Source organism: Camellia sinensis, chromosome 5 (assembly GCF_055761805.1).
Source record: "Camellia sinensis isolate YWXY chromosome 5, ASM5576180v1, whole genome shotgun sequence".
Taxonomy (NCBI): domain Eukaryota; kingdom Viridiplantae; phylum Streptophyta; class Magnoliopsida; order Ericales; family Theaceae; genus Camellia; species Camellia sinensis.
The window spans coordinates 172440600-172466303 of NC_138965.1; the positions used below are offsets into that span (position 1 = coordinate 172440600).

The following is a 25704-nucleotide window of genomic DNA, read 5'->3' on the forward strand; positions in this document are numbered from 1 at the left end:
TTATTTTTGCTTGTATGTCATGAATAGTAATTTCTCCTTTTTAAAAATAGTTGTTCGAAATTTTAAATTTGTATGTATTTTTATTTTTAATAAATTCTTTTAATATTTTTATTTTTTTAATTTATATTTAAAAAAGTAAAATATTTATAAAAAGGAATCTAAAAACAATTTAATAAATACAAAAAAATACCAAAATATATTAAATTTTTGAGTTTTTTTTTGTATTCAGTGAATTTTTTATTTGTAAAAAAATATTTTTTATCCAAATAAATAGAGCGATTTTAAATTTCAATCAATAATTTTAATAGAAAAATAAAACAAAAATAATTTAAATCATTCGAATTTAAAGGATAATGTTAGAGATCTAAAAGATTATATTAAATATGTCATATAGATGTGAGACTCACATAATATAAATTTCACATTTATATAAAATATTTGATAAAATTTTTATAATCTCTACTATTTCCAAAATCAACATTGATAGAGACCCTCTTCAATTATCATTCTCATCATTCCACACATACATAACGGGTGATAATTGAAGAAGAAGGATAAAAAAAAAAAAAAAAAAAAATTGACCAATAAAAGGAAAAGGAGATTTGAAATATTTTTATTTCCAAAAACCGTCGCTTGAGTTGGGGTGCATGAGTCTATGGCCTAGTTTGGCACTACGTCAAAAGCCAGTTTTTTTTTATTAATTTTTTTAAAAAATACTTCTTTATTTTTTTTTATATATTTTAAAAAATATTTAAAAAATCCTATAAATACACATCACTTCAACTTACAATCACTCATTCCAAGAGCGGGAATTTCAATTCCAGAATCCAAACAGAAACCGAGTGAGAAAATCTTGTTGCTCTTTGTGAGAAAATCTCTAACTCCAAAATTTTCTTGGGAAACAATCATTAATCCTGTTCATCACTTTCCCATGTCGTTGAAAAACTAGCTCTCTCAATCAGCTTTCCCTCTCATCTCTCCAGCCAGAGTTTCGAATTTGTTCTTCAATTCAATCTCCTTCCAAATCCTCTGAAATCGCAACTCCTTAATTTGTTTTTTCTCAGGAAACAAGCGGAAACCAACTATGGCTGAACCTTTCTCCGAAGTCCGTCTCCCCCAATCCGTCGAATCGATGCTCCAGAAAATCTGTATCGAGCAATTTCAATCGCCTCCAGATACTTCGGTCCGAAAACAGCTTGAATTGCTCGGCGAAGAGGTGTCTCTTGAGATCCTCGGAATAATATGCACACAAAAAATTCGCAAAAGTTTAAGTGGTTTCATAATGTATTTAGCCAAGGACTACGCTGGAGCTCCTACTCAACAAGACATTTATCAATCACCTCATAAACGGAGCTCAGATGATTGCTATAGTCCAGTGAATTCACCAAGTAATTTTTACTTGTTTATTTATTTATTTATTTATTTATTTATTTATTTATTTATTTTTTCAATACTGTCTGTTGTGATGATTACCTTTCTCTGAAGTCCGTCTCCCCCAATCCGTCGAATCGGTGCTCCAGAAAATCTGTGTCGAGCAATATCAATCGCCTCCAGGTACTTCTGTCCGAAAACAGCTTGAATTGCTCGGCGAAGAGGTGTCTCTTGAGATCCTCGGAATAATATGCACACAAAAAATTCGCAAAAGTTTGAGTGGTTTCATAATGCATTTAGCCAAGGACTACGCTGGAGCTCCTACTCAACAAGGCATTTATCAATCACCTCATAAACGGAGCTCAGATGATTGCTATAGTCCAGTGAATTCACCAGGTAACTTTTTTTTTTTTTTTTTCAATGCTGTCTGTTGTGATGATTGGAATTTTGCTTACTTTTGGGTTTTCTGAACTGGTTTTTATACAGTTTAGCTCTGTTTGTTTTCTCCGAAAATGTATTTGATGTGGTCCCGCCCGGAATTTCTTTGTTGTGATGATTGGAGTTTTGCTTACTTTTGGGTTTTCTGAACGGTTTTTATACAGTTTAGATCTGTTTGTTTTCTCGGAAAATGAATTTGACGTGGTCCCCGCCCGGAATTTCTTGTCCAAAGTTTGGTTAGGAGATTAGGATGAGAATGATGGAAACTGTAATTTGAAAAATGTTTGAAGGCCACAAAATCAGTGGCTCAAATGGCTCGAAACTGTCAAAACGACATCGTTTTGCGCCCAAAACTGTCAAAACAGCGTTGTTTTGACAGTTTCGAGCCATTCGAATCACTAAATTTCGGGCCACCTACCATTGCTGCTGTATTTTTTTGCCCCCGAAGCTGTGGTGTGGAAGTCACGAGAAAGTTAATATTTTTGTACAACTCTTGATAGCTTGGCAATCAAATTTTTAGTTTATTGCAAAAACATATAAAAATAAAAAGAAAGTTTAAATTTGTTATAGAATTTTTCTTTTTTTTTTTCTGTAAAATTTTTATCCTCATTAAATTCGTATAGGAATATATATATACTTTATTTTTTTTGTATTGTTTTTAATCAAACAGAGCCGTTAATGTGTATGTTGAGAAATTGGTTATATTTTAGCTTCTTATGCTGTGATGCATATATGCATGCAGCATATGTATAAGATGGTGTTTGAGAAGTAGTTATTTTAATTAACTGTTTAATTTTTTAATAAAGAACGTATAGACTGTAGTGATTGGGTATTTTGGCTGTTCCAAACGGGGGCCTAAGTATGTTGATGGAGGAATCTCAATGTTTTGACCATTTGTTGCCAAAAATTTCCTATGGTTTCTGGTTTTTCTTTGCAAGTTTGTGGGCACATATGCATTTGTATAGACATTCGCACTCTAGAGAATGACATCAGGGACCCAAGAGACAGGTTTCAAAAGCCTGTTAAGCTTATATGCACACATCTAGATCATGTGTTGTAATTTTCATTTTTTTCTTTGCATTGAATGCATTTAACTGTCCTTTTCCGATGTACCAAAAAAAGAATGCATTTGACTGTGATGAGTCTCCCTTGATTTGAGTAAAAATTTAAGTAAAACACAATTTGGTATTAGTTTGGGTCCAGCGAGTGGAGGGTGTTTTGAGTGATTTTTTTACCTAAATTTAAATTTGATGTAGGTTTGAGTCAAGTATTTTATATCACACCTAGATTTTATTCTGTTGTATTTTTTATTTTATTTTAATTTTGCATTAAATGCACTCAACTCAACTAGATGGGTCTAATGTCTTTTTTTTTGAAGATGAGTTTTAAATTCCAGTCTGTAGAGATGAGATTTGTGTCAAGTTTCTCTTCACATTTTTATGTGGGCGCAGATGGTGTTGGTCCTCACTCACAAGTCTCAATGCGGCCAGTATTCTCACCGAGTTCGGAGGGGGCAAGCACTCAGAAATTGAGTCCTCAGTTGCTAGCCCTGAGTGAACTAGAGTTCAGGAAAGGATTCTTGATTCTAAGTTACATTGGGAGGTGACATTTTTTGTCTTTCATTTCACTGTTAATTGCAGTCTATTGTCATATACCAGGTTGGGAAAATTGAGCAGCTGTTTGTTATCTGCAGTAACAAGTTGGAGGACTTCATGTCAGCCGATGACGTTTCAAATCTAAAAAATCTTCCAATGTGGAGTTTTGAGGAAAAAGTTTGGGATGATTATGGTGAGCAGATTAAACACTGCAGTGATAAAGACCGGCCTAAGGTGACTCTTCGCTTGTTCTCATTGTTAGAATAATATATGATTAGTGGGGTTATTATTTTGTAATTATTTTATGCCTTAGGGCTTCTTTGTAATTATTAATCTTTATTAATTTAAATGGAGGATGATATCCTAATCATTCCCTAATCTTTGTATTCTCAAAAACATCATGGTATCAGAGCCACAATCCTAAACTCTAAACCCATCCACCACACAGCCACCACAAAGCTCCCGTCTATGGTTTGACTGTTTTTGCCAGAGTCAACCCTATGTCAACCACTGTCACAGGTGCCCACACGATGGTTGGTCATTGTCGACAGGCCTTCTAGTCTAAGTCGACCTCTGTGGTTCCAGCCGACAGGCCATCGTGCCTAGTCGCACGCTTGGGGTCTTAGTCGCACTCTTCATTCACTATCGCAGATCCCCAGTTACGTGTTTGGTCCCTATCGACAACCATTCTGGCTTAAGTTACCACTGTGGTTGTGTCGTCTGCCTTGCCAACTGCCCCTGGCAGTCTCTCAAACCTAGCCGACAGCCCCGAGGCTTTCTTTGGCTTCCGTCGTTTTCCTCTGTGCTGTCTCCCTTGTTTGACCTTTTGTTGCCTTCTTTGATGAGGTGTTGACCTTGTTTTGTTTTTGCTTTTCTTCTTTTATTCTTTATTTATTTTTATTTTTTTTTAAAAAAAGGGTTGATGAGTTTTTAAGTCTGTAATTTTCTTAGTGGTCATTGTATTTGTATTTCTCTATCTTTCGGGTTTGTGATTGACACTAGTTTTGTTGAGGTGTCGGTAGTACAGTATTTATGGCAGATTCCACCAGTGTGCCCACTACTTCTCAAACACCTAGGAGTGAGAGTTTCCCTATACCTACTACTATGACTGATAACCCCAATCCTAGTCTTAAAATCACTACTTCTCTATTTAATGGTTAGAACTATCTCGCGTGATCGCAAAATTTGACTATGTTTTTGAAGAGCAGAGGGAAGATGGGGTATCTGGATGGCCGAATACAGGCACCTAACACAACTAACCCGGGTTATGACCAATGGAAGATTACCAACTCTTTGATTATGAGTTGGCTTATTCATTCGATGGTACCAGACATTGGCGAGGGCTACTTATCTATGGAGGCTGCCCAGGATGTTTGGGATGCTATGGCTACCACCTATTCCCTGCAAAGGGAATTTCTCACAGGCATTTGAGTTACGCCGCTCTATTGAGAACTCTGTTTAGGGGAGCAGACGGTTCTTCAGTACTTCACCTTCCTCACCAATGGCTGGAAACGCCTTGATCACATGCAGGATTATAAGCCTGTTTGCACTGCTGATTTAGTTGGGTACCAGAAGTTCATTGCACAGGCAAGGGTCTTCAAGTTTTTGGCCGATCTCAATATGGAGTATGATCCGATTCGTAGACGGGTTTTGAGTATGGACACTCTTCTTTCACTTCAAGAGGCTTTTGCCTATGTACAAAATGAGGAGAGTCGCCGGTCTGCTATGATGTCCCCAGTCTCTATTGACTGCTCAGCATTATTGTCTACCTCTAGGGATGGCCTCAGCCTAACTCTCATCCCTCCGTCTGTCGCTTCTGTATTCTGTGATTATTGTAAGAAGCCGTAGCATACTCGTGAGACGTGTTGGAAGCTTCATGGGCCTCCATCCGGGGGTCGAGGTAATCGGTCAAGTTCTAGGAGGCCGGTCAGGCCTGTCACGCCCCAAGCTCCGTGACAACGCCGCACACTCATATAAGTGAGCATGCAAGGCTAAGAGTCCAACACATAACCAACAATGTAAAATACTCCAATTAAATCCTTAATTATCATAATGCTAAAATCCATAAAAATTGATTATTCTTATCATATGAAATTATCCACCTAGTCCATTAATAAAATCCATTAACAAGACAATAATCCAAGTACTTAAATCATAGTCCTACTCTCGGCACTCCCACATGTAAAAATCCCGCGCAGCTCTACTCTTCAGAATCTGAAAAAATATAAGGGTAAGCTAGATAGCCCAGTAAATAACCAACCATCACTGCTAGCTGGATCAAGTATACAAATAAATAAATAAATAAATCGATAACCAATAAATATAATTTTTTCTACAGTTCAATAAATGAATAATTATTTGTAAGATGGTTTCATAGCTAAAAATAAACAATGTACAATACATTTTAAATGAAAAGCCAACAAGATAATTCAAAGTAATTCGTTGTTCAAATCGATGGTTCGATATTTAGATGGTTCAATGATTTGATTCACAAAACCCAAGTCTTGGTGACTACGGTCACTTAGCCCATGACAAGGCTCAGAACCACACAAAGGCCGGTGGTAAAGCCCCAAAAGAAACTAGTTTCTGTGCTAATAAATAACCCCCATTGGCTAGGGTCCAAATCATAGTCAGACTAGAGTAATGTTCAAATATTCAAACAATACACAACTTTAAAATAAAATATTCGATATTTCCAGAATAAACATTTGGTACAATTTTCAGAATAGTTTCACAAAATATTCAAATAACTTTCATAATAATATTCGATGTTGTTTTATACTTGACCCATATTTTATTTTAAGAGAAGAAGGCTATAAATAAATATTTATAATTTTAATCGATTCAATAAGAATAAAAAATGAATCAACAGTGATAGAAGGTTACTTACACCAAACGCTTAGAACTAATATTCCAACACCAATTCCAAACACCCAGCTCCACCACTTCAATCACACAAACCTAATAAACAAAACCTCAAATAAATTAATATTTTTACGTGTTACATACACCCACAAAAGCCCCCCCATATTAGATTAATGTATTGCTTTAATATCCAAGTGATTAAACCATTCAACCCAACTTTATAGCCAAACACACCCTTACCCATGATACAAAACTCCATTGTTTCTATTACCCACCCAAAGTTACACTTACACATTGCACCCAATTCTCTAAACCTAAGTAGGCACCTATAGATCTTCCAAATCCCCTTAATGCATTGATTGTTAAATTCCTCAACATAAACTTAATAATTAACAGTAAAGACAGATTTTACCTTAACTAATGGGTGTCCCAAAATCACCAACGTGCTGCCTCCAATCCCTATTGTAGCCTCACTTGAACCTCTCTTCTCTTTTTCTTTTCTTTTTTCTTTTACCTTCTCAAACCCTAGCCGCCTATGGAGCAATTCCCAGCCTCTGTTTTGTTTGTTTTCCAAGACTTAAAGCCACAATAGGTGGGCTTATTAACCTAATTTCTCAAAGTTACAAAATTATCCATCTAAGTAATAGGAAATATAATGCCATCTTATAACTAATTCTTTGATATTAATAAATGACCCATATAAATTAATTTAATTACTAATCTATCCAATAAAATAATCCTACACGCAACTTGGGTTTTACATTCTTCCCCTCTTAAAAGAAATTTCGTCCTCAAAATTTGACATACCTGTAGTCTCAAAAAGTTATGGATACTTTTGTCTCATTTCATCCTCAAGTTCCCAAGTAGCTTCTTTCTCCGAGTGATTGCTCCATTGAACCTTAACGTAGTGGATGACTCGACGCCTCAAAACCTGCTCCTTCTTATCAACAATTCTTACAGGGTGTTCTTTATAGGTCAAATCCTCCTTAAATTGCAACGGTGCATAATCAATCACATGATTGGGATTCGGTATATACTTCTTCAACATCGAAACATGGAAGACATTATGAACTCCAACTAGTGAAGGTGGTAGGGCAAGTCTGTAAGCTACCTCTCCAATTCGATCTAAAACCTCAAATGGTCCAATAAATCTAGGACTCAATTTACCACGAACACCAAACCTCATTACTCTTTTCATAGGAGACACCTTAAGGAACACATGGTCTCCAACCCCAAACACCAAATCGCGTCTCCTGTTATCTGCATAACTTTTCTGTCTACACTGTGCAGTGCGAAGTCGCTCTCTAATAAGATTGATTTTGTCCATTATTTGTTGCACAATCTCAGGCCCTAACAACTTCCTTTCGCCCACATCATCCCAACAAATAGGTGATCTACACTTTCGTCCATATAAAGCCTCATATGGTGCCATCTGAATGCTCGCATGATAACTATTATTATAAGAGAATTCCACTAAAGCCAAATGCTCATCCCAAGAACCTCCAAGATCATTAATACAGGCCCTCAACATGTCTTCAAGAGTCTGAATAGTTCTCTCTGACTGTCCATCACTTTGAGGATGAAAGGTCGTGCTAAAATTCAAACTAGTATCCAAAGCTGTATGCAAACTCCTCCAAAACATAGATACAAATCTGCTATCTTTATCTGACACTATGGTCACCGGAATACCATGCAACTTCACAATCTCCTTGATATATAATTTTGCAAACCTCTCTAAGGAGAACCCTACCATAAAAGCTAGAAAGTGAGCGGATTTGGTCAATCGATCAACGATAGCCCAAATAGCATTGTTACCAATTAGGTCCTAGGCAACCCTGTCACAAAATCCATGGTAATATGTTCCCACTTCCACTCAAGAATAGGAAGAGGTTGTAACTTACCTGCAGGTCTCTGATATTCAACTTTCACCTCTTGACATACCAAACATTGAGTAACATACTGAGCAATTTCCCTCTTCATATTATTCCACCAAAAGTTCCTCTTCAAGTCTTTATACATTTTAGTGCTCCTTGGATGTACAGTATACCCTGAACTGTGAGCTTTTCTCAGGATTTCTCTCTTGAGCTCTAAATCATTAGGCACACACAACCTCTCTCCAAATCTCAAGGTTCCATCTTTATGCATACAAAATTCCATTTGTAGCCCTATTTCCATTTCAGCCTTAAGTTTTTACAACTGAGGATCTCTTCCTTGAGCATCTTTAATTCTATCAATCAATGTGGGTTGAACCCTAAGGTTTGCCAACTGCACTCCATGGTTGTGCCATCTAATCTCATTATTCAACTTTCGCAAGTCCTCTAAGATATTCTTTTGGTCAGTGATCAAGGTAGCCAAATTACTCGGTGTCTTTCTACTCAAGGCATCAGCCACTGCATTAGCTTTTCCTGGATGATAATTGATAGTCAAATCATAGTCCTTTAATAGCTCCAACCATCGCCTTTGCCTCATGTTCAATTCTTTTTTGAGTGAAAATATACTTTAGACTTTTATGATCAGTGAATATCTCACATTTCACCCCATATAGGTAGTGCCTCCAGATTTTCAATGCAAACACCACTGCAGCCAACTCCAAATCATGCGTAGAATAATTCTACTCATATGGCTTCAATTGCCTAGACGCATATGCCACTACCTTATCATTCTGCATCAGGACACAACCCAAACCCATCTTCGATGCATCACTATAGATGGTAAAACCTTCATCTCCGGACAGAACTATAAGTACTAAAGAAGACACCAATCGACTTTTTAGATCCTAGAAACTCTTCTCACAATCATCAGACCATTCAAATTTAACCCCTTTTTGTGTTAAACGAGTTAAAGGCATAGAAATTCGGGAAAATCCCTCAACAAACCTTCGATAATAACCTGCTAAACCCAAGAAGCTACGAATTTCAGTGACACTAGTAGGCCTATTCCACTCTACCACCGCCTCCACTTTCTTGGGGTCAACAGACACCCCATCTCTAGATATCACATGACCCAAAAATGATACTCTCGAGCCAAAATTCACACTTCTTTAATTTAGCAAATAATTTCTTCTCCCTTAATATCTGCAACACTATTCTCAAATGTTCTTCGTGCTGCTCTTTACTCTTCGAGTACACAAGAATGTCATCAATAAAAACTACCACAAACTGATCTAAGAAGGGTTTAAATACTCTGTCCATTAAATCTATAAAAGCTGCAGGCACATTGGTCAACCCAAACGGTATCACTAAAAATTTACAATGCCTATACCTAGTTTGGAAGGCTATCTTAGGTATATCTTCCGCCTTAACCTTCAACTGATGATATCCAGAATGAAGGCCAATCTTAGAAAAGACTTGTGCTCCTTGCAACTGATCAAATAGGTCATTTATCCTAGGCAAAGGATATTTATTTCAAATTGTCACCTTGTTTAACTCTCGATAACTAATGCAAAGGCGAAAACTACCATCTTTCTTTTTCACAAATAAAACGGGCGCACCCCAAGGAGAATCACTAGGCCTAATAAAGCCCTTATCTAGTAACTCTTGTAATTGTTCCTTCAACTCTTTCAACTCTGCTAGGGCCATCTGATCGGGTATCAATTCGATGGCAAACTCAATCTCTCTATCTGGTGGCAACCCCGATAAGTCGTCAAGAAAAACATCGGGAAATTCATTTACAACTAAAATATCCTCTAACTTCAATTCAGTCTCACGAATATCTCTCACAGAAGCTAAATAACCCTCGCAACTATTCCTCAACAATCATCTAGCTTGCAAAGTTGAGATTACCAAAGGAGGAGTGTTAACTCCACTACCCACAAAACAAAATTTTGGTTGATCAGGAATCTGAAATACTACCCTTTTGCCTCGGCAATCAACAGAAGCATAATTGGTTACCAACCAATCCATTCCAAGAATTATGTCAAAGTCCCGCATATCTAAAACAGTCAAGTCTACAAGCAATCTCCTGCCATCTATACTAACCACACGAGATTTGCCAATGTCTCCTCATGTTCCATTGCAACCTATATGATCAATAATAAAACCTCATCTTATTCTATTCTCAAGTCCCTATAACATGTAATTAAAATTAACATTTTTTTTTGTTTTTTTTTTTTTGGGGTAAGTAATTAAAATTAAGATTATACTAAATTATAAGCGTTCCCAATCCTACATCTACCCAATCTCACTACTATTCTATACCAGCTTTTAAAATTACAACCTGGCTCTGATACCATAAAATTGTCACGCCCCAAGCTCCGTGACAACTCCGCACACTCATTTAAGTGAGCATGCAAGGCTAAGAGTCTAACACATAACCAACAATGTAAAATACTCCAATTAAATCCTTAATTATCATAATGCTAAAATCCATAAAAATTGATTATTCTTATCATATGAAATTATCCACCTAGTCCACTAATAAAATCCATTAACAAGACAATAATCCAAGTACTTAAATCATAGTTCTACTCTCGGCACTCCCACATGTAAAAATCCCGCGCAGCTCTACTCTTCAGAATCTAAAAAAAATATAAGGGTAAGCTAGATAGCCCAGTAAATAACCAACCATCACTGCTAGCTGGATCAAGTATACAAAAAAATAAATAAATAAATCGATAACCAATAAATATAATTTTTTCTACAGTTCAATAAATGAATAATTATTTGTAAGATGGTTTCATAGCTAAAAATAAACAATGTACAATACATTTTAAATGAAAAGCCAACAAGATAATTCAAAGTAATTCGTTGTTCAAATCGATGGTTCGATATTTAGATGGTTCAATGATTTGATTCACAAAACCCAAGTCTTGGTGACTACGGTCACTTAGCCCATGACAAGGCCCAGAACCACACATAGGCCGGTGGTAAAGCCCCAAAAGAAACTAGTTTCTGTGCCAATAAATAACCCCCATTGGCTAGGGTCCAAATCATAGTCAGACTAGAGTGATGTTCAAACATTCAAACAATACACAACTTTAAAATAAAATATTCGATATTTCCAGAATAAACATTTGGTACAATTTTCAGAATAGTTTCACAAAATATTCAAATAACTTTCATAATAATATTCGATGTTGTTTTATACTTGACCCATATTTTATTTTAAGAGAAGAAGGCTATAAATAAATATTTATAATTTTAATCGATTCAATAAGAATAAAAAATGAATCAACAGTGATAGAAGGTTACTTACACCAAACGCTTAGAACTAATATTCCAACACCAATTCCAAACACCCAGCTCCACCACTTCAATCACACAAACCTAATAAACAAAACCTCAAATAAATTAATATTTTTACGTGTTACATACACCCACAAAAGCCCCCCCATATTAGATTAATGTATTGCTTTAATATCCAAGTGATTAAACCATTCAACCCAACTTTATAGCCAAACACACCCTTACCCATGATACAAAACTCCATTGTTTCTATTACCCACCCAAAGTTACACTTACACATTGCACCCAATTCTCTAAACCTAAGTAGGCACCTATAGATCTTCCAAATCCCCTTAATGCATTGATTGTTAAATTCCTCAACATAAACTTAATAATTAACAGTAAAGACAGATTTTACCTTAACTAATGGGTGTCCCAAAATCACCAACGTGCTGCCTCCAATCCCTATTGTAGCCTCACTTGAACCTCTCTTCTCTTTTTCTTTTCTTTTTTCTTTTACCTTCTCAAACCCTAGCCGCCTATGGAGCAATTCCCAGCCTCTGTTTTGTTTGTTTTCCAAGACTTAAAGCCACAATAGGTGGGCTTATTAACCTAATTTCTCAAAGTTACAAAATTATCCATCTAAGTAATAGGAAATATAATGCCATCTTATAACTAATTCTTTGATATTAATAAATGACCCATATAAATTAATTTAATTACTAATCTATCCAATAAAATAATCTTACACACAACTTGGGTTTTACAAGGCCAGCCTAGAGGACGTGACTCCTATCCCTGGGCTCACTAATCTAGTGTCGTTAATACACTTGATTCTACTTCTGCTTCTGTTGGCTAGGCTTCTGATGGTCTCTCTAGCATGACTACTCATGAGCTTGAGGATGTTCTGCGTCAATTGCTGGACCGCCATTCTTTTACTGCTGTGCGTACATCTTCCTTGTCGTTTGCCTGCTCAGGTAACTTAGCCTCTTCTTCTTATGTTTTCCTGTCTCATAAGTCTTTGCCCTGGATTATTGATTCTGGTGCCTCAGATCATATGTTTGGCTCCTCTTATATTTTCTCTGCCTATAAGCCCTCTTTTGGTCAGGACAAAATTAGTATTGTAGATGGTATTGTTTCTTCTATTTCTGAGAAATGTTCAGTCCATGTCACTCCTACTTTACCTCTCTTTTGTTCTCCATGTTCTCAATTTTTTTGTAAACCTGCTATCCTTGAGTCGTATTATAAAGGATTTGAATTGTAATGTGACATTTTTCCCTAATCATTGTCTTTTTTAGGACCTTGTCACGAGGAGGACGATTGGTAGTGGTAGTGCAAAAAATAGTCTCTACTTCTTGGATCAACCGGACAAACTTGCTCATTCTTCCACCATGCGTCCTACTACCACCAATGATATATGGCTGTGGCATCGGCGTCTTTGGCATCTTTTTTTTTATTTACTTAAGCATTTATTTCCATTTGCTTTTTCAAACAAAAATGTGTCTGAATTTCTTTGTAAGTTTTCCCAACTTAGAAAACAACACAGAGCTTCTTTTGCTTCCAATTTTAATAAAAGTTTAGTTCATTTCTTATTAATACATTCTGATGTCTGGGGTTCATCTCGTGTTGTGTTTGTAAAAGATCATCGTTGGTTTGTTACATTTATTGATGATTTTTCTCATACTACTTGGGTGTATCTCATGAAAGACAAGAGTAAGGTTTTCTCTATCTTCTGCAATTTTCATAAGATGATTTGTACTCAGTTTGGGGCCACTGTCAAAATATTTCATTCTGATAATGGGGGTAACTCTGGGTTAGGGCAATATTTTTCTACTCATAGCATTATCCATCAAACCTCTTGCACCAATACCCCTCAACAAAATAAGGTGGTGGAACGCAAGAATCGCCATTTTCTTGACATGGCTCGGTGCATGTGTTTTTCTATGAGTGTGCCTTGGTCAAACTGGGGCGACGCTGTTCTCACCACTGCCCATCTTATTAATTGTCTTCCTACCCAAGTCTTGCACAAACAAGCTCTTGTTTAAGTTTTCTTAAGTTCCCAATCTTTGTTTTCTATTCCTCCTAAAATATTTGGTTATGTCTGTTTTGTCCATAATCACTCTTATACTCGTGGTAAGCTGGGCCTTCGCTCCTTCAAATATGTTTTCCTTGGGTACTCGCCTACTCAATAAGGGTATAAGGGTTACCACCCTCCTCCTCGTAAGTGGTTTGTGTCCATGGATGTCACATTCTTTGAGTCCCAGTCTTATTTCTTGTCTTCTCCGATGTCACAGTCCTCCCTTCAGGGGGGGCCTTGGTGTGAAGTAATTCCTGTGATTCCTATAGTGGAACTAGTTCTTGCACCACCACCTCCTACTGGGATTGCAGCACCCAATGTCTCCCAGGATAGGGAAGGGCAAGTTTATGTTAGGGACAAAGACAGACAGAAAGCTAACTAGATATAAGAGACCACTTCTGCTCTTCTACTGCCATCTCTTGCTTCTGATGAGAGTCCAGGTAATTTTGAATCTCTTGAGTCCAGTGATCTTGATGCTCCTATTGCCAAGAGAAAGGGTGTGAGGTCTTGTACTCAACATCCTATCTTAAATTTTGTGTCCTGCTCTCATTTGTCGTCCTTATATAGAGCGTTTGTGTCCAATATTTCTTCTGTTAGCATTCTTAACCATTTTCAGGATGCTCTTGCTAAAGGAAACTGGGATGCTTGGCTGCAAGGCCTGTGACATTTCACTGGAACCCAATCAGAAACTGGAGGATGATGAAGGAGGAGCGGCTGTTGACAGGGGAAACTATCAGCGATTAGTGGGCAAACTCATTTACCTATCTCACTCTCGTCTTGATGTTGTTGTTGTTGTTGTTGTTGTTGCTGTTGCTGTCAGTGTGGTTAGCTCATTTATGCAATGCTCCTCATTAGATTCACTTCGAGGTTGTCATAAGAATTTTGAGGTACTTGAAGTCTACTCCTGGTAAGGGTCTTTATTTTTCAAGGTATGATCATCTTTGTGTGGAAACTTATACGGATACTGACTGGGCTGGATCGGTGACTAACAGGAGATTGACTTCAGGGCATTGCACCTTTGTTGGAGGCAACTTAGTTACTTGGCGGAGTATGAAATGGAATGTGGTTGTCAAGTCAAGTGCAAAAGCTGAGTTTAGAGCTATGGCACAAGGGGTGTGCGAGCTCTTATGGATCAAGTTATTGTTGAGTGATTTAGGTATTGATCAGACGGACTCCATGCGGTTATACTGTGATAATGAGGCCGTTATCAACATCGCTCACGATCTGGTTCAACATGACAGGACAAAGCATGTTGAGATTGATCGTTACTTCATTAAGGGGAAACTCACTAGTGGCACAATATGTACTTCCTTTGTGCAGTCTGGTAAAAAACTTGCTAACATCCTCACCAAGGGAGTTGGGAGTAAGCCATTTCATGACATTTAGGCAAGCTGGGCATGAGAAATATCTTTGCACTAGCTTGAGGGGGAGTGTTAGAATAATATATAATTATTTGGGTTATTATTTTGTAATTATTTTATACCTTAGGGCTTCATTGTAATTATTAATCTTCATTAATAAAAATAGGGAATGATATCCTACGCATTCCCTAATCTTGTATTCTCAAAAACATCACTTACCTGATGGTTTTATTTCTCAATTTGATGCCTTTAAGTTGATAAGCTACCTAGATATCCTTATCTTGTCCAGCAAACACTTAGTCAAGAATTCTCAATCCATTAGACAGACTCTCTCTCTCTCTCTCTCTCTCTCTCTCTCTCTCTCAATAAGTTGAGGTCTATTAAATTCTCATGGATTGTCAAAAATCATACTATTTACTGCTCAAAATATGAGTATAATTGTGTTCCCACTAATTGAGCTGATAATTTCTACATTGATTCTGCTTAGTATGTTCCTAGATTTTTTTCTTTAATATTACTATTTAGTAAGTAATGGTTTTATTTCCCTTATAGGATTTTGGGTTGATTTGTAAAGCAATAAGAGTGTCTTCAACCCTTACTCAAACTTTTCATCAAATTTAAATTTAAATTTGATGCATCAAACCCATATCAAATGAGGGGAAAACCAAAAATTTCATCAAATGAAGAGAGCATTTCATCCTCATCAAATTTAAAGTATTACCATTGGGCCGGACATTCTCCTTGGTGTCCACCCAAAAGAAAATTTGATCAAATTTTTCGTTCATGTCCGGACAACCTCTAGGACATCCCTCCAGACGTTCTCCTGGACAACTGCCATATGAAAAAATCTGATAAAAATTCTAATTTACCGTTGGAGTAAACGGTATCAAATCAAACTTTTCATCAAATTTTTATTCAAATTTGATGAAATTTTTGATTCAAGTTGGAGATGCTCTAAGGGAACCTTGTTTGTATATTGGCCAAATTGCAATTACTGATAGTGATCATTGCAACCAGAGTGATAACGTTTTTGTTGACACATAATATAAGTGTTGTTTATAGTTTTGTAGAGTAAATACAATCATGTTATTTTATCTTGAGATTTTTTTTGGTATTGCAAGAAAATTTTCCGTGCATTGACTGAGTAGCATATTGCATGGGTTTAATATCATATTGCATAAATTAATAGCATTCTCTGTACAAAAGTACTAAAATAAAAATTTCTCACTTACCAAAAACAGAGAAAAAAGAAAACACACACACACACACCATGGTTTAACTGTGTTGTATTTTTAAATCTAGTTCCTTTTAGTGCCCAAAGTTATGTACTTAAATTTGGCTTTCCAATAGTATGAACATTATAGATTGATATATTCTCAAAATACACAAAAGGGAAATCATGAGCTTTTGTACTAGAGCAGCACCTGGTCTGTATCCTGATTTGCAGTAACTCTCTTTTGTTTATGTTTTTGTCTCACAGTATCTAGATTGGGATTCTGGAAAGACACATCTATATTACTGTCATGTTTATCAAGATGGAAGTTATACTTTCAAGGTTTGTATGTTTGCTTCATTGTTAATTCAGTAGAGATTTATGTTCATTTGCTTCATTTTTAATTTAGATAGAGATTTATGTTCCCCTTTGCCCCTTCATTCTATTTAAGTTGCATTGTTATTGTGATTTTTTTTGTTACTTATATTGTTGTGTGTTCTTCTTTTGCCGTACTTTTGAATTTTTCATTGAGTTTTTTCTTGTTTCTCTAAGCTATGTAGGCACCTTAGTGATCACCTCCGTAATGTATGCACTAAAATGCTAGGAAGCTCAGATACAGATAAGATTTGTGTTTAGTCAGAAAATTCCCACCTGTACCTGCTACCATAAACCTTGAGTTTAAGTGCTCTTCATTTGTCATTAAAAAAAATTGCAAATTCCCACCTCTACCTATTATCATAAACCTTGAGTTTAAGTGCTCTTTATTTGTCATTAAAAAAAAAAAAGCTCTTTAGTCACTTTCACTCTGACTGTTCCACTTGATTGGTGTGTATATCCTTGCTTGTTCTTCCTTTGACAAGATAGACTTGCATTACTTTTGTTACTTTCTGATAATGGCTGGCAACATAGTGTGTGGTGTATTTGTAGATTATTGTTTGAAATTTCTCATACAAAATTAGTGTTTATTGAACATTCTCAGATGTGTTTTCTATTAAATATTTCAATTGTGACATCCATTGCCTTTATACCTCAGGGACCGTATTTGAACTGCACCAGAACTCACCTACAAAGGGTATTAGGCGATGAGAACGTATTGATTGTGAAGTTTGCCGAAGAGGCCACAAGCTGTAATAATAGGGTGACTGGTTCTAGTAATTATGATGCTGCATTCAACAAGATTGCTGAAGAAGGAATTCTTGTTGGTCTGAGGCGCTTTCGATTTTTTGGTGATTTTTCTTTTCATGCTCTTGATGTGAAGCATTTCAAAATTCTATGCTAAATTAGTTGGGGCACATTGATTCAAGCTATGATGACCATAGTTTAATTTGTACTTTTGTTATGGATTCAAGCTAACACATTCTTTTTTGTTTCTTTGTTTTTTTTCCTTCTATGTTACATGGACTTGGGCACGAGTCTTAGGTGCGAGTATTTGTCTAAATTTCTGATTTATATAATCATACGTTTATAGTACTGTTTTCTGATTCATATATGTTGGAATAGGAAATTGTTAGAATAGGAAATATTAGAATAGGAAATAATTTGTTGTATTCTTATTCATTCCTTTTTTTATTACTTAGACTATGCCTGTAATTGCTCAATTATCAATATAAAAGGGAATGAAGTCTAACTCATTTCCTAACGCTTTCTCTTTTTCAAACTTAAATGGTATCAGAGCCTCATTAGAAGATACCTAAAGTCAATCACAAATCTAAAGTCAATCACAAACCTACTTCTCTTCCACCGCAGGACTGCCCAGGCCATCTCAATCCTTGCCTGGGACAGTTGGCAGCCCTCTTCTATTTGTAGAGAGCCGTCGTGGTCTCTTGGTGGGTCGCTTAGGCTCTTTGGTGGCTGTCGCTTGCTCCTGGGTGTTCGACTAGGGCCATTGTGGTCTCCTGGTTAGTCGACTAGGCTGTTGGGTGACAGTCGCTTGCTCCTGGGGTTCAACTAAGGCCATTGTGGCCTCCTCGCTGGTCGCCTAGGGCCTTCGGTCCTCTCTGTGTGGTCAACGAGCCTCACGAATGGCCTTGGTCTGATCGTTTGTCGTGTGTTTTTTGTTGAGGTCTATTTTCAATTTTTTTTTTTAAAAAAAATGCAGTAAAAAAAAATAATCATAATAATTTTAAAAAACAAAACAAAACAAAAGGTTCTTTTCTTTCTTCTTTATGCTTTTATAGGAGAAGTTGGGTCTTTCCTTTCACTCATCTTCTGGGTTTGTGATTGGTATCGTGTTTGAGGCATAGTTAGTGGAGTCTCCATGGCAGATTTGACCAGTGAATCTCATATCTCTCAGCCATCTCAGAGCGAGAGTTCTATTATCCCTTCTGTTATGATTGATAACCTCAACCCTGGTCTTAAAATCACCATCACTCTATTCGACGGTCAGAATTAGCATGGTCACAGAGTCTTGACTATTTTCTTAAAGAGTAGAAGGAAGATAGGATATGTTGATGGGAGGATCCAGGCACCCAGTATCACAGACCCTCGTTATGACCAGTGGGAGATCACCAATTCTCTAATTATGGGTTGGTTGATCCATTTTATGGTTCCGGAGATTAGAGAGGGCTATTTGTCTATGGACATTGCTCAGGATATTTGGGAGGAGGTCGTGGCTACTCTTTACTCCGAGAAGGGGAACTTCTCACAGTCTTTCGAGTTACGTTGCTCCATTGAAAGGTCGGTCCAAGGTGAGCAAACTATCTTCTAGTATTTTACCTTTCTTAGCAATGGGTGGAAGCGGCTTGATCACCTTCAAGATTACAAACCTGTTTGTCCCACTGATTCTGCTGGTTACCGGAAGTTTGTGGCGTAAGAATGGGTTTTCAAGTTTTTGGAAGGCCTAAATGTGGAGTATGATCTAGTTTGGAGCAGAGTTCTTGGCATGGATGTGCTGCCTTCTCCCCAGGAAGCCTTTGCTTTTGTGCAGAATGAGGAGAGTCACCATTCGGCGATGCTCTCTCCTGCTATTACTGATCACTCGGCTTTGGTTTCTGCACTCTCTTACAATGGCGACCGTGTGACTCGTAGGTCTCATCCTTTCTCTGAGAAGGATAATCTTTATTGTAACTACTGTCGTCGATCTCGCCACACACGAGAGACTTGTTGAAAGCTGCATGGAACTCCTTCTGGTGGCCGAGGCACTCGAGGGGGTCGGTCTGGTTAGTCTCAAGGCCGTGAGGCCAATGCTTGGGCACATTTTTCAGACACTGTTGAGCCACCATATTCACCTCCAGTTGTCTCATTCACTGTTGATGTTTCGGAGTTATCTGCCTCGAATTTTGAGATTGTTATTCGCCACTAGCTAGACCGTCGAGCCTCCACTTCTACTACAGGTGCACCCTCTGTTTTCTTTGCCAATTCAGGTAATTTGGCTTCCTCCTTATGTGCGTTGCTTTCTCATACGACTGTACCATGGATTATTGATTCTGGTGCTTCTGACCATCTATCTAGCTCCTCTAATTTATTTTCAGAGTATAACCCCTCCTCAGGTCAGGAAAAAGTGCGTATGGTACTATTTTGTCTGTGTCAGGGAAAGGTTTAATTCATGCCACCTCTTACATTCCTTTGTCCTTTATCCTCCATGTTCCCAATTTTAGTGTTAAATCTTTTATCTTTGAGTCGTCTTACTCGTGATTTAAATTGTACCGTAATGTTTTTTTCCTGATCATTGTCTTTTTGAGGACCTTGACATGAAAAAGAGGATTGGCAGTGGTAGAGAGCAACATGGTTTCTACATTTTGGATCAAACGGACAAGCTGGCTCATTCATCTATTCAGTTACCATCCACCAAGGAAGATATTTGGCTGTGGCACCGTCGCTTAGGACGTCCCTCTTTTTTATTTCTTAAGCATTTATTTCCTTCTGTTTTTGAGAAACATACTGTGTCAGATTTTCCTTGTGAGGCTTGTCAACTTGGAAAACAACAAAAAGCCTCTTTTGCTCCTCCTATTAATAAAAGCTTAGTTTCATTTTCTTTAATTCATTTTGATGTTTGGGGCCTATCCCGTTTTTTGTCTTTGACCGGTAAAAAATGGTTTGTTACCTTCATCGATGATTATTCCTGGGTCACTTGGATCTATTTGATGAAAGATAAAAGTAAAGTCTTTTCTGTGTTTCAAACCTTCCATAAAATGGTTTGTACTCAGTTTGGGGCGGTTGTCAAAATTCTACGTTCTGATAATGGGGGGAATATATTGACGTTGGTCTTGTCGCTTACTTCGCCACTCATGGCATTATTCACCAGACTTCATGCACTAATACCCCTCAACAAAATGGTGTTGTAGAACGCAAAAATTGCCATCTCTTTGGTGTCGCCCGTTGTCTATCCTTTGAGATGCGGGTTCCTCGATCCTATTAAGGGGATGCAGTTCTCACTGCCACTTATTTGATTAATCGTCTTCTTACCCAAGTTCTTCAAAAACAAACACTCTTCAAGTTTCGTTTAGGTCTACCCCTTTCGGGTTCTCCATTTCTCCTAAGACTTTTGGCTGTGTTTGTTTTGTCCATAATCATTCACCCACTTATGGTTAATTGGATCCCAAGTCTCTTAAATGTGTTTTTCTGGGTTATTCTACTACAAAAAAAGGGTTATAAGTGTTATCATCCTCCCACTCGCAAATAGTTTGTCTCCATGGATGTCATTTTCATTGAGTCTCAGCCTTATTTTCCGACCCTCCCGGTATCACAATTATCTCTTCAGGGGGAGCTTTGGTGTGAAGCAATGTTTTAAAAACCGGACCGGTGAGCGAACCGGAAAAGGGACCGAGTGGACGGGTCACCGGTTCAACCGTCGAGTCAAAACAGTCGAACCGTGACGTCATAATTAATATTATATAATTAAAAAAATATAACTATAAATTATAAATAAATAAAAATATATATAAATAATCAAATAAAAATAAAAATTGTTGCGTAGTATTTATTAATAATATTTAATAAAGTCATAATTGATAAAAAAAAAAAATCACTTATTTTAAAGAAATTAAATTTTTTAAACATTCCCTCCAAACAAATTGATTGAATATTAGATTTAATTTTGGAAGGAAATGAAATTTTCAACCCTCCCTCCAATCAATATGTTTCAAATAATTTGATTAAATCCCACATAGAATTTTGTAGGTTCTCTTTGAAAAATCTTTTCCTATAAATAGGAATAGAATTCATAATCTTCTCAAGCTTTCAATGAGACTCTTCCTTATGAGAGGAGGCTCTTGAAATAAGAATTTTTAGTCAAAATTTTAAAATATATATATATATATATATATAAGAAAGAAAGAAAAGAAAGAAAGAAAATCAAAAAAATCAAAAATCAAAAAAAAACAATCCGGTCCGACCCTCTTGACTCGGCCTGGGTCATCGGTTTTCCCAGTTCGACCACTGGGTCATCGATTTTTCCCGGTTTTGCTCCCATCCCAGGTTTAGGGGGCAGACCAAACCGGAACAAGGCCCGGTTCAACCAGTCCGGTCTGGGTTTGAAAACATTGGTGTGAAGAGATTCCTGCTCTTGTTAAACAAATAGAGGATGATGAGCCAGCAATTGTTGAGGAAAAGGAAGCAAGCAAAGTTTATATCAGGGATAAGGACAGACAGCAAGTCACCTGGTTGCAAGACTACTTTTCTTCCTCTACTGCCAATTTCTTCTCAAGATGAGTGTCCAGCGTCACCCACCTCTACTGGGAGTCTAGGTAAATCTGATTCTAGTGATTTTATTCTTGCTTTTTTAGATCTTGATGTTTCCATTGCTAATAGGAAGGGGGTTAGGTCTGTTAGAAGTGTTAGGATATTTCCCATTTTATTCTTATTCAGTCTGTAATGGGCCTTTATTTAGGCCTTAGCTTATGTTTATGATTTAATATAAAAGGGTATGATTAACCACTCATACCCTAACCTTTTTTCTCTTCTAAAATTAACATGGTATCAGAGCAGACCTAGAAGGAGAAAAAAAAAAAAAAAAAAAAAAAAAAAACAAAACAAACAAAACCTGTCTAGGGTTCCGGCAGCCACAGCATCACCACCCCAGCCTGCAAGCCTCCGGCGAAGCCACCTAGGGTTCCGACAGCCCCAGTCGACGGCAACTAGGGTTCCGACAGCCCCAGTCGGAATCCCGACTCCAGTCGAAGGCACAACCTAGGGCTCCGACAGCCCCAGTCGAAGGCACCTAGGATTCCGACAGCCCCAGTCGGAGTCGCGACTCCTGTCGAAGGCACAGGCTCATCTCTTTCTCGGCTAGCTTGGAGTCCTGTGGTCTGTCCTCGATGACATCTCTCTGTCTCTGCACGTAACACCTTCGTCTTCATCTTTCTCTCTATCTTCGTAATCTCTGTCTCTCCTTAATTTGTTTTCTTAAAAAAAAAAAAAAAAAAAAAAACAGAAAAAAAAATGTCCTCTTAAATTTTTTTTTACAATTCATTATTATTTTCCCATCTTTCGGGTTTGTGATTCACTCTGGATGTGTTTGTGAGGGTTCCGTCGTGACGTCATTATGGCCGAATTGACTAGTGAGTCTGCTACTTTGCAGCCTGTTACACAAGGCGCGAGTCCTGTTTTGACCACTTCGATGACCGATTCCCTCCACCCTGGCCAGAAAATCACCACCTCTCTTTAATGGTCAGAACTATCTAGCGTGGTCGCAGAGTTTGACTATATTTTTGAAGAGCAAAGGGAAGATGGGATATGTTGATGGGCGTGTTCAGGCTCCCAGTATCACCGATACAGGTTATGATCAGTGGGAGATTACCAATTCTCTTATCATGGGTTGGTTGATACACTCTATGATTCCGGAGATCGGTGAGGGATACTTGTCTATGGACACAGCACAGGATATTTGGGAGGCTGTGGCCACTACGTATTCTCGCAAAGGTAATTTCTCGCAGACTTTTGAGTTACGACGCTCTATTGACCGGTCTGTTCAGGGTGAGATGACTATTCTCCAGTATTTTACTTTCCTTAGCAATGGGTGGAAGCGACTTGATCATCTTCAAGACTACAAGCCTGTCTGCCCCACAGATTCTGCTGGTTATCGGAAATTTGTTGAACAAGTGCGGGTCTTCAAGTTTTTGGAAGGTTTGAATGTGGAGTTTGATCCTGTTCGGAGTCGTGTGCTTGGTATGGATGCTCTTCCTTCTCTCCAAGAAGCGTTTGCTTATGTGCAGAATGAGGAGAGTCGTCGTTCTGCTATGCTTCCGGCTGCCTCTTCTGATCGATCTGCCTTAGTTTCTGCTCCTTCTCGAGATGGGGATCGTGGTTCTCGCCCTCCTTCTGAGAAGGATACACTCTTCTGTGATTTTTGTCGTCGCCCTCGCCACACCCGTGAGACTTGTTGGAAGTTGCATGGGCAACCATCTGGCGGTCGTGGAGACCGTTCTAGTTCTCGAGGGGGTCGCTCCGGACAGTCTCGAGGCCGTGGGCCCAATGCCCGAGCCCATCATTCTGATACAGTTGAGCCACAGTCCACAGCTCCAGTTGATTCATCTGCTGCTATCTCGGGGTTTTCTACTTCTGAGTTGGAGGTTGCTCTTCGCCACTTGCTAGACCGTCGGGCCTCTAGTTCATCTTCAGGTAATATTGCCCAGTCAGGTAACTTAGCTTCTTCTACAAGTGCTTTTCTCTCTCATCAAACATTACCTTGGATTATCGATTCTGGTGCTTCCGACCACATGTCTGGTTCTTCTGATTTGTTCTCCGCGTATACCCCTTCTTCAGGGCAGGATAAAGTTCGCATTGCTGATGGTACCATTTCTTCTGTGTCTGGGAAAGGTTTAATTCATGCCACTGCTTCTCTCCCTTTATCTTCTGTCCTACATGTTCCCAATTTTAGTGTTAATCTTTTGTCTTTGAGTCGTATTACACGGGACTTAAATTGTAGTGTGACGTTTTTCCCTGACCATTGTCTGTTTCAGGACCTTATCACGAGGAAGATGATTGGCAGTGGTAGACACGAGAATGGTCTCTATATCTTGGATCAAGCAGACAAGCTGGCTCACTCATCCATTCAGTCTCCATCTACCAAGGAAGACATCTGGCTGTGGCACCGCCGTCTTGGGCATCCATCTTTTTTGTTACTTAAGCATCTTTTTCCCTCTGTTTTTTTGAAACATAATGTTTCTGAGTTTCATTATGAGTCGTGTCAACTTGGCAAACAACACAGAGCTTCTTTTGCTCCTTCTATTAATAAAAGTTTAGTTCCTTTTTCTTTGATTCATTCTGATGTATGGGGTCCCTCTCGTTTTGTGTCTTTAAAGGGTCAACGATGGTTTGTCACCTTTATTGATGATTGTTCTAGGACTACCTGGGTGTATCTTATGAAGGACAAATGTGAGGTGTTTTCTGTGTTTCAAAATTTTCATAAAATGCTTTGCACTCAATTTGGGGCAGTTGTCAAAATTCTGCGTTCTGATAATGGGGGGGAATACATTGATTCTGGACTTGCCAGCTATTTTGCCACTCATGGTATTATTCATCAAACTTCTTGTACCAATACCCCTCAACAGAATGGTGTTGCCGAGCGTAAAAACCGGCATCTTCTTGATATTGCGCGTTGTTTATCCTTTGAAATGCGCGTTCCTCGATCCTATTGGGGGGAAGCAGTTCTCACTGCTGCGTTCCTCATCAATCGGCTTCCTACCCAAGTTCTTCTTAAACAAACTCCTCTTCAGGTTTTGTTTGGCTTCCACGCTTCTGCTGCCTTCTCCATTCCTCCCAAAACCTTTGGGTGTGTGTGCTTTGTTCATAATCATTCTCCTACCCGTAGTAAGTTGGATCCTCGGTCTCTTCGGTGTGCCTTCTTGGGTTACTCCGCCACTCAAAAGGGCTACAAGTGTTATCATCCCCCCTCTCACAAATGGTTTGTCTCTATGGATGTGTCTTTCTTTGAATCCCAGTCGTATTTTCTCTCATCCCCGGTGTCCCCGTCATCTCTTCAGGGGGAGCCTTGGTGTGAAGAGACTCCTGTATCACTACCATCACCATCAGTTATTGCACCTCTTGAGACTCCTGTATCACTACCATCACCATCAGTTATTGCGGCTCCTGAGACTATTATTACTGATGATCCAACTATTGAGAATGCTGACTTTCCATCTGCAGTGAAAGACGGCAAAGTGTATGTCAGGGACAAGGGTAGACAGAAAGTTACTTGGGTACAAGAGACCAATTCAGATTCTCCACTGCTATCTTCTTCTTCTGATGAGTGTCCAAAATCCTCTCCTTCTGGTCCAGGTAACTCAATTATTTCTGATCTAGATGTTCCCATTGCTAAAAGGAAGGGGGTTAGGTCGTGTACTCAGCATCCTATTTCTCATTTTGTCTCTTACACTAATCTGTCTTCTTCCTATAAAGTTTTTTTGTCTAAAGTTTCTTCTGTGAGTCTTCCTTCCAATTTTCAGGATGCTCTTTCTACTCCTGAGTGGAAGCATGCCATAATGGAGGAGATGAGAGCGCTTGCTAAAAATGGCACTTGGGAATTGGCTGCGTTTCCTAAGGGCAAACGACCTGTTGGATGTAAGTGGGTGTACATTGTAAAGCATAAAGCCGATGGTTCAATTGAACGTTACAAAGCTAGATTGGTGGCCAAGGGTTTTACTCAGACTTATGGAGTAGACTACCAGGAGACATTTGCACCGGT

General features: G+C 38.2%; 1 protein-coding gene across 9 annotated transcripts in view; it reads left to right on the forward strand.

Annotated features, from left to right (window-relative positions):
* The first annotated feature begins 640 nt into the window (after nt 1–640).
* LOC114292290 (putative RNA-dependent RNA polymerase 5) overlaps nt 641–25704 on the forward strand; it is a 71645-nt gene continuing 46581 nt past the window's right edge. For 4 of the 9 annotated variants that reach the window (XM_028236205.2, XM_082870447.1, XM_082870443.1 and 1 more), the window contains exons 1-6: nt 793–1388; nt 1486–1767; nt 3261–3411; nt 3503–3638; nt 16350–16424; nt 17116–17308. In XM_028236205.2, coding sequence (XP_028092006.2) covers nt 1085–1388; nt 1486–1767; nt 3261–3411; nt 3503–3638; nt 16350–16424; nt 17116–17308 — 1141 coding nt within the window. In that variant the 5' untranslated portion in view covers nt 793–1084. Of the gene's footprint in view, nt 1389–1485; nt 1768–3260; nt 3412–3502; nt 3639–16349; nt 16425–17115; nt 17309–25704 lie in introns of all 9 variants that reach the window. The other 5 variants (XM_082870444.1, XM_082870445.1, XM_082870446.1 and 2 more) reach the window with 3 other exon arrangements.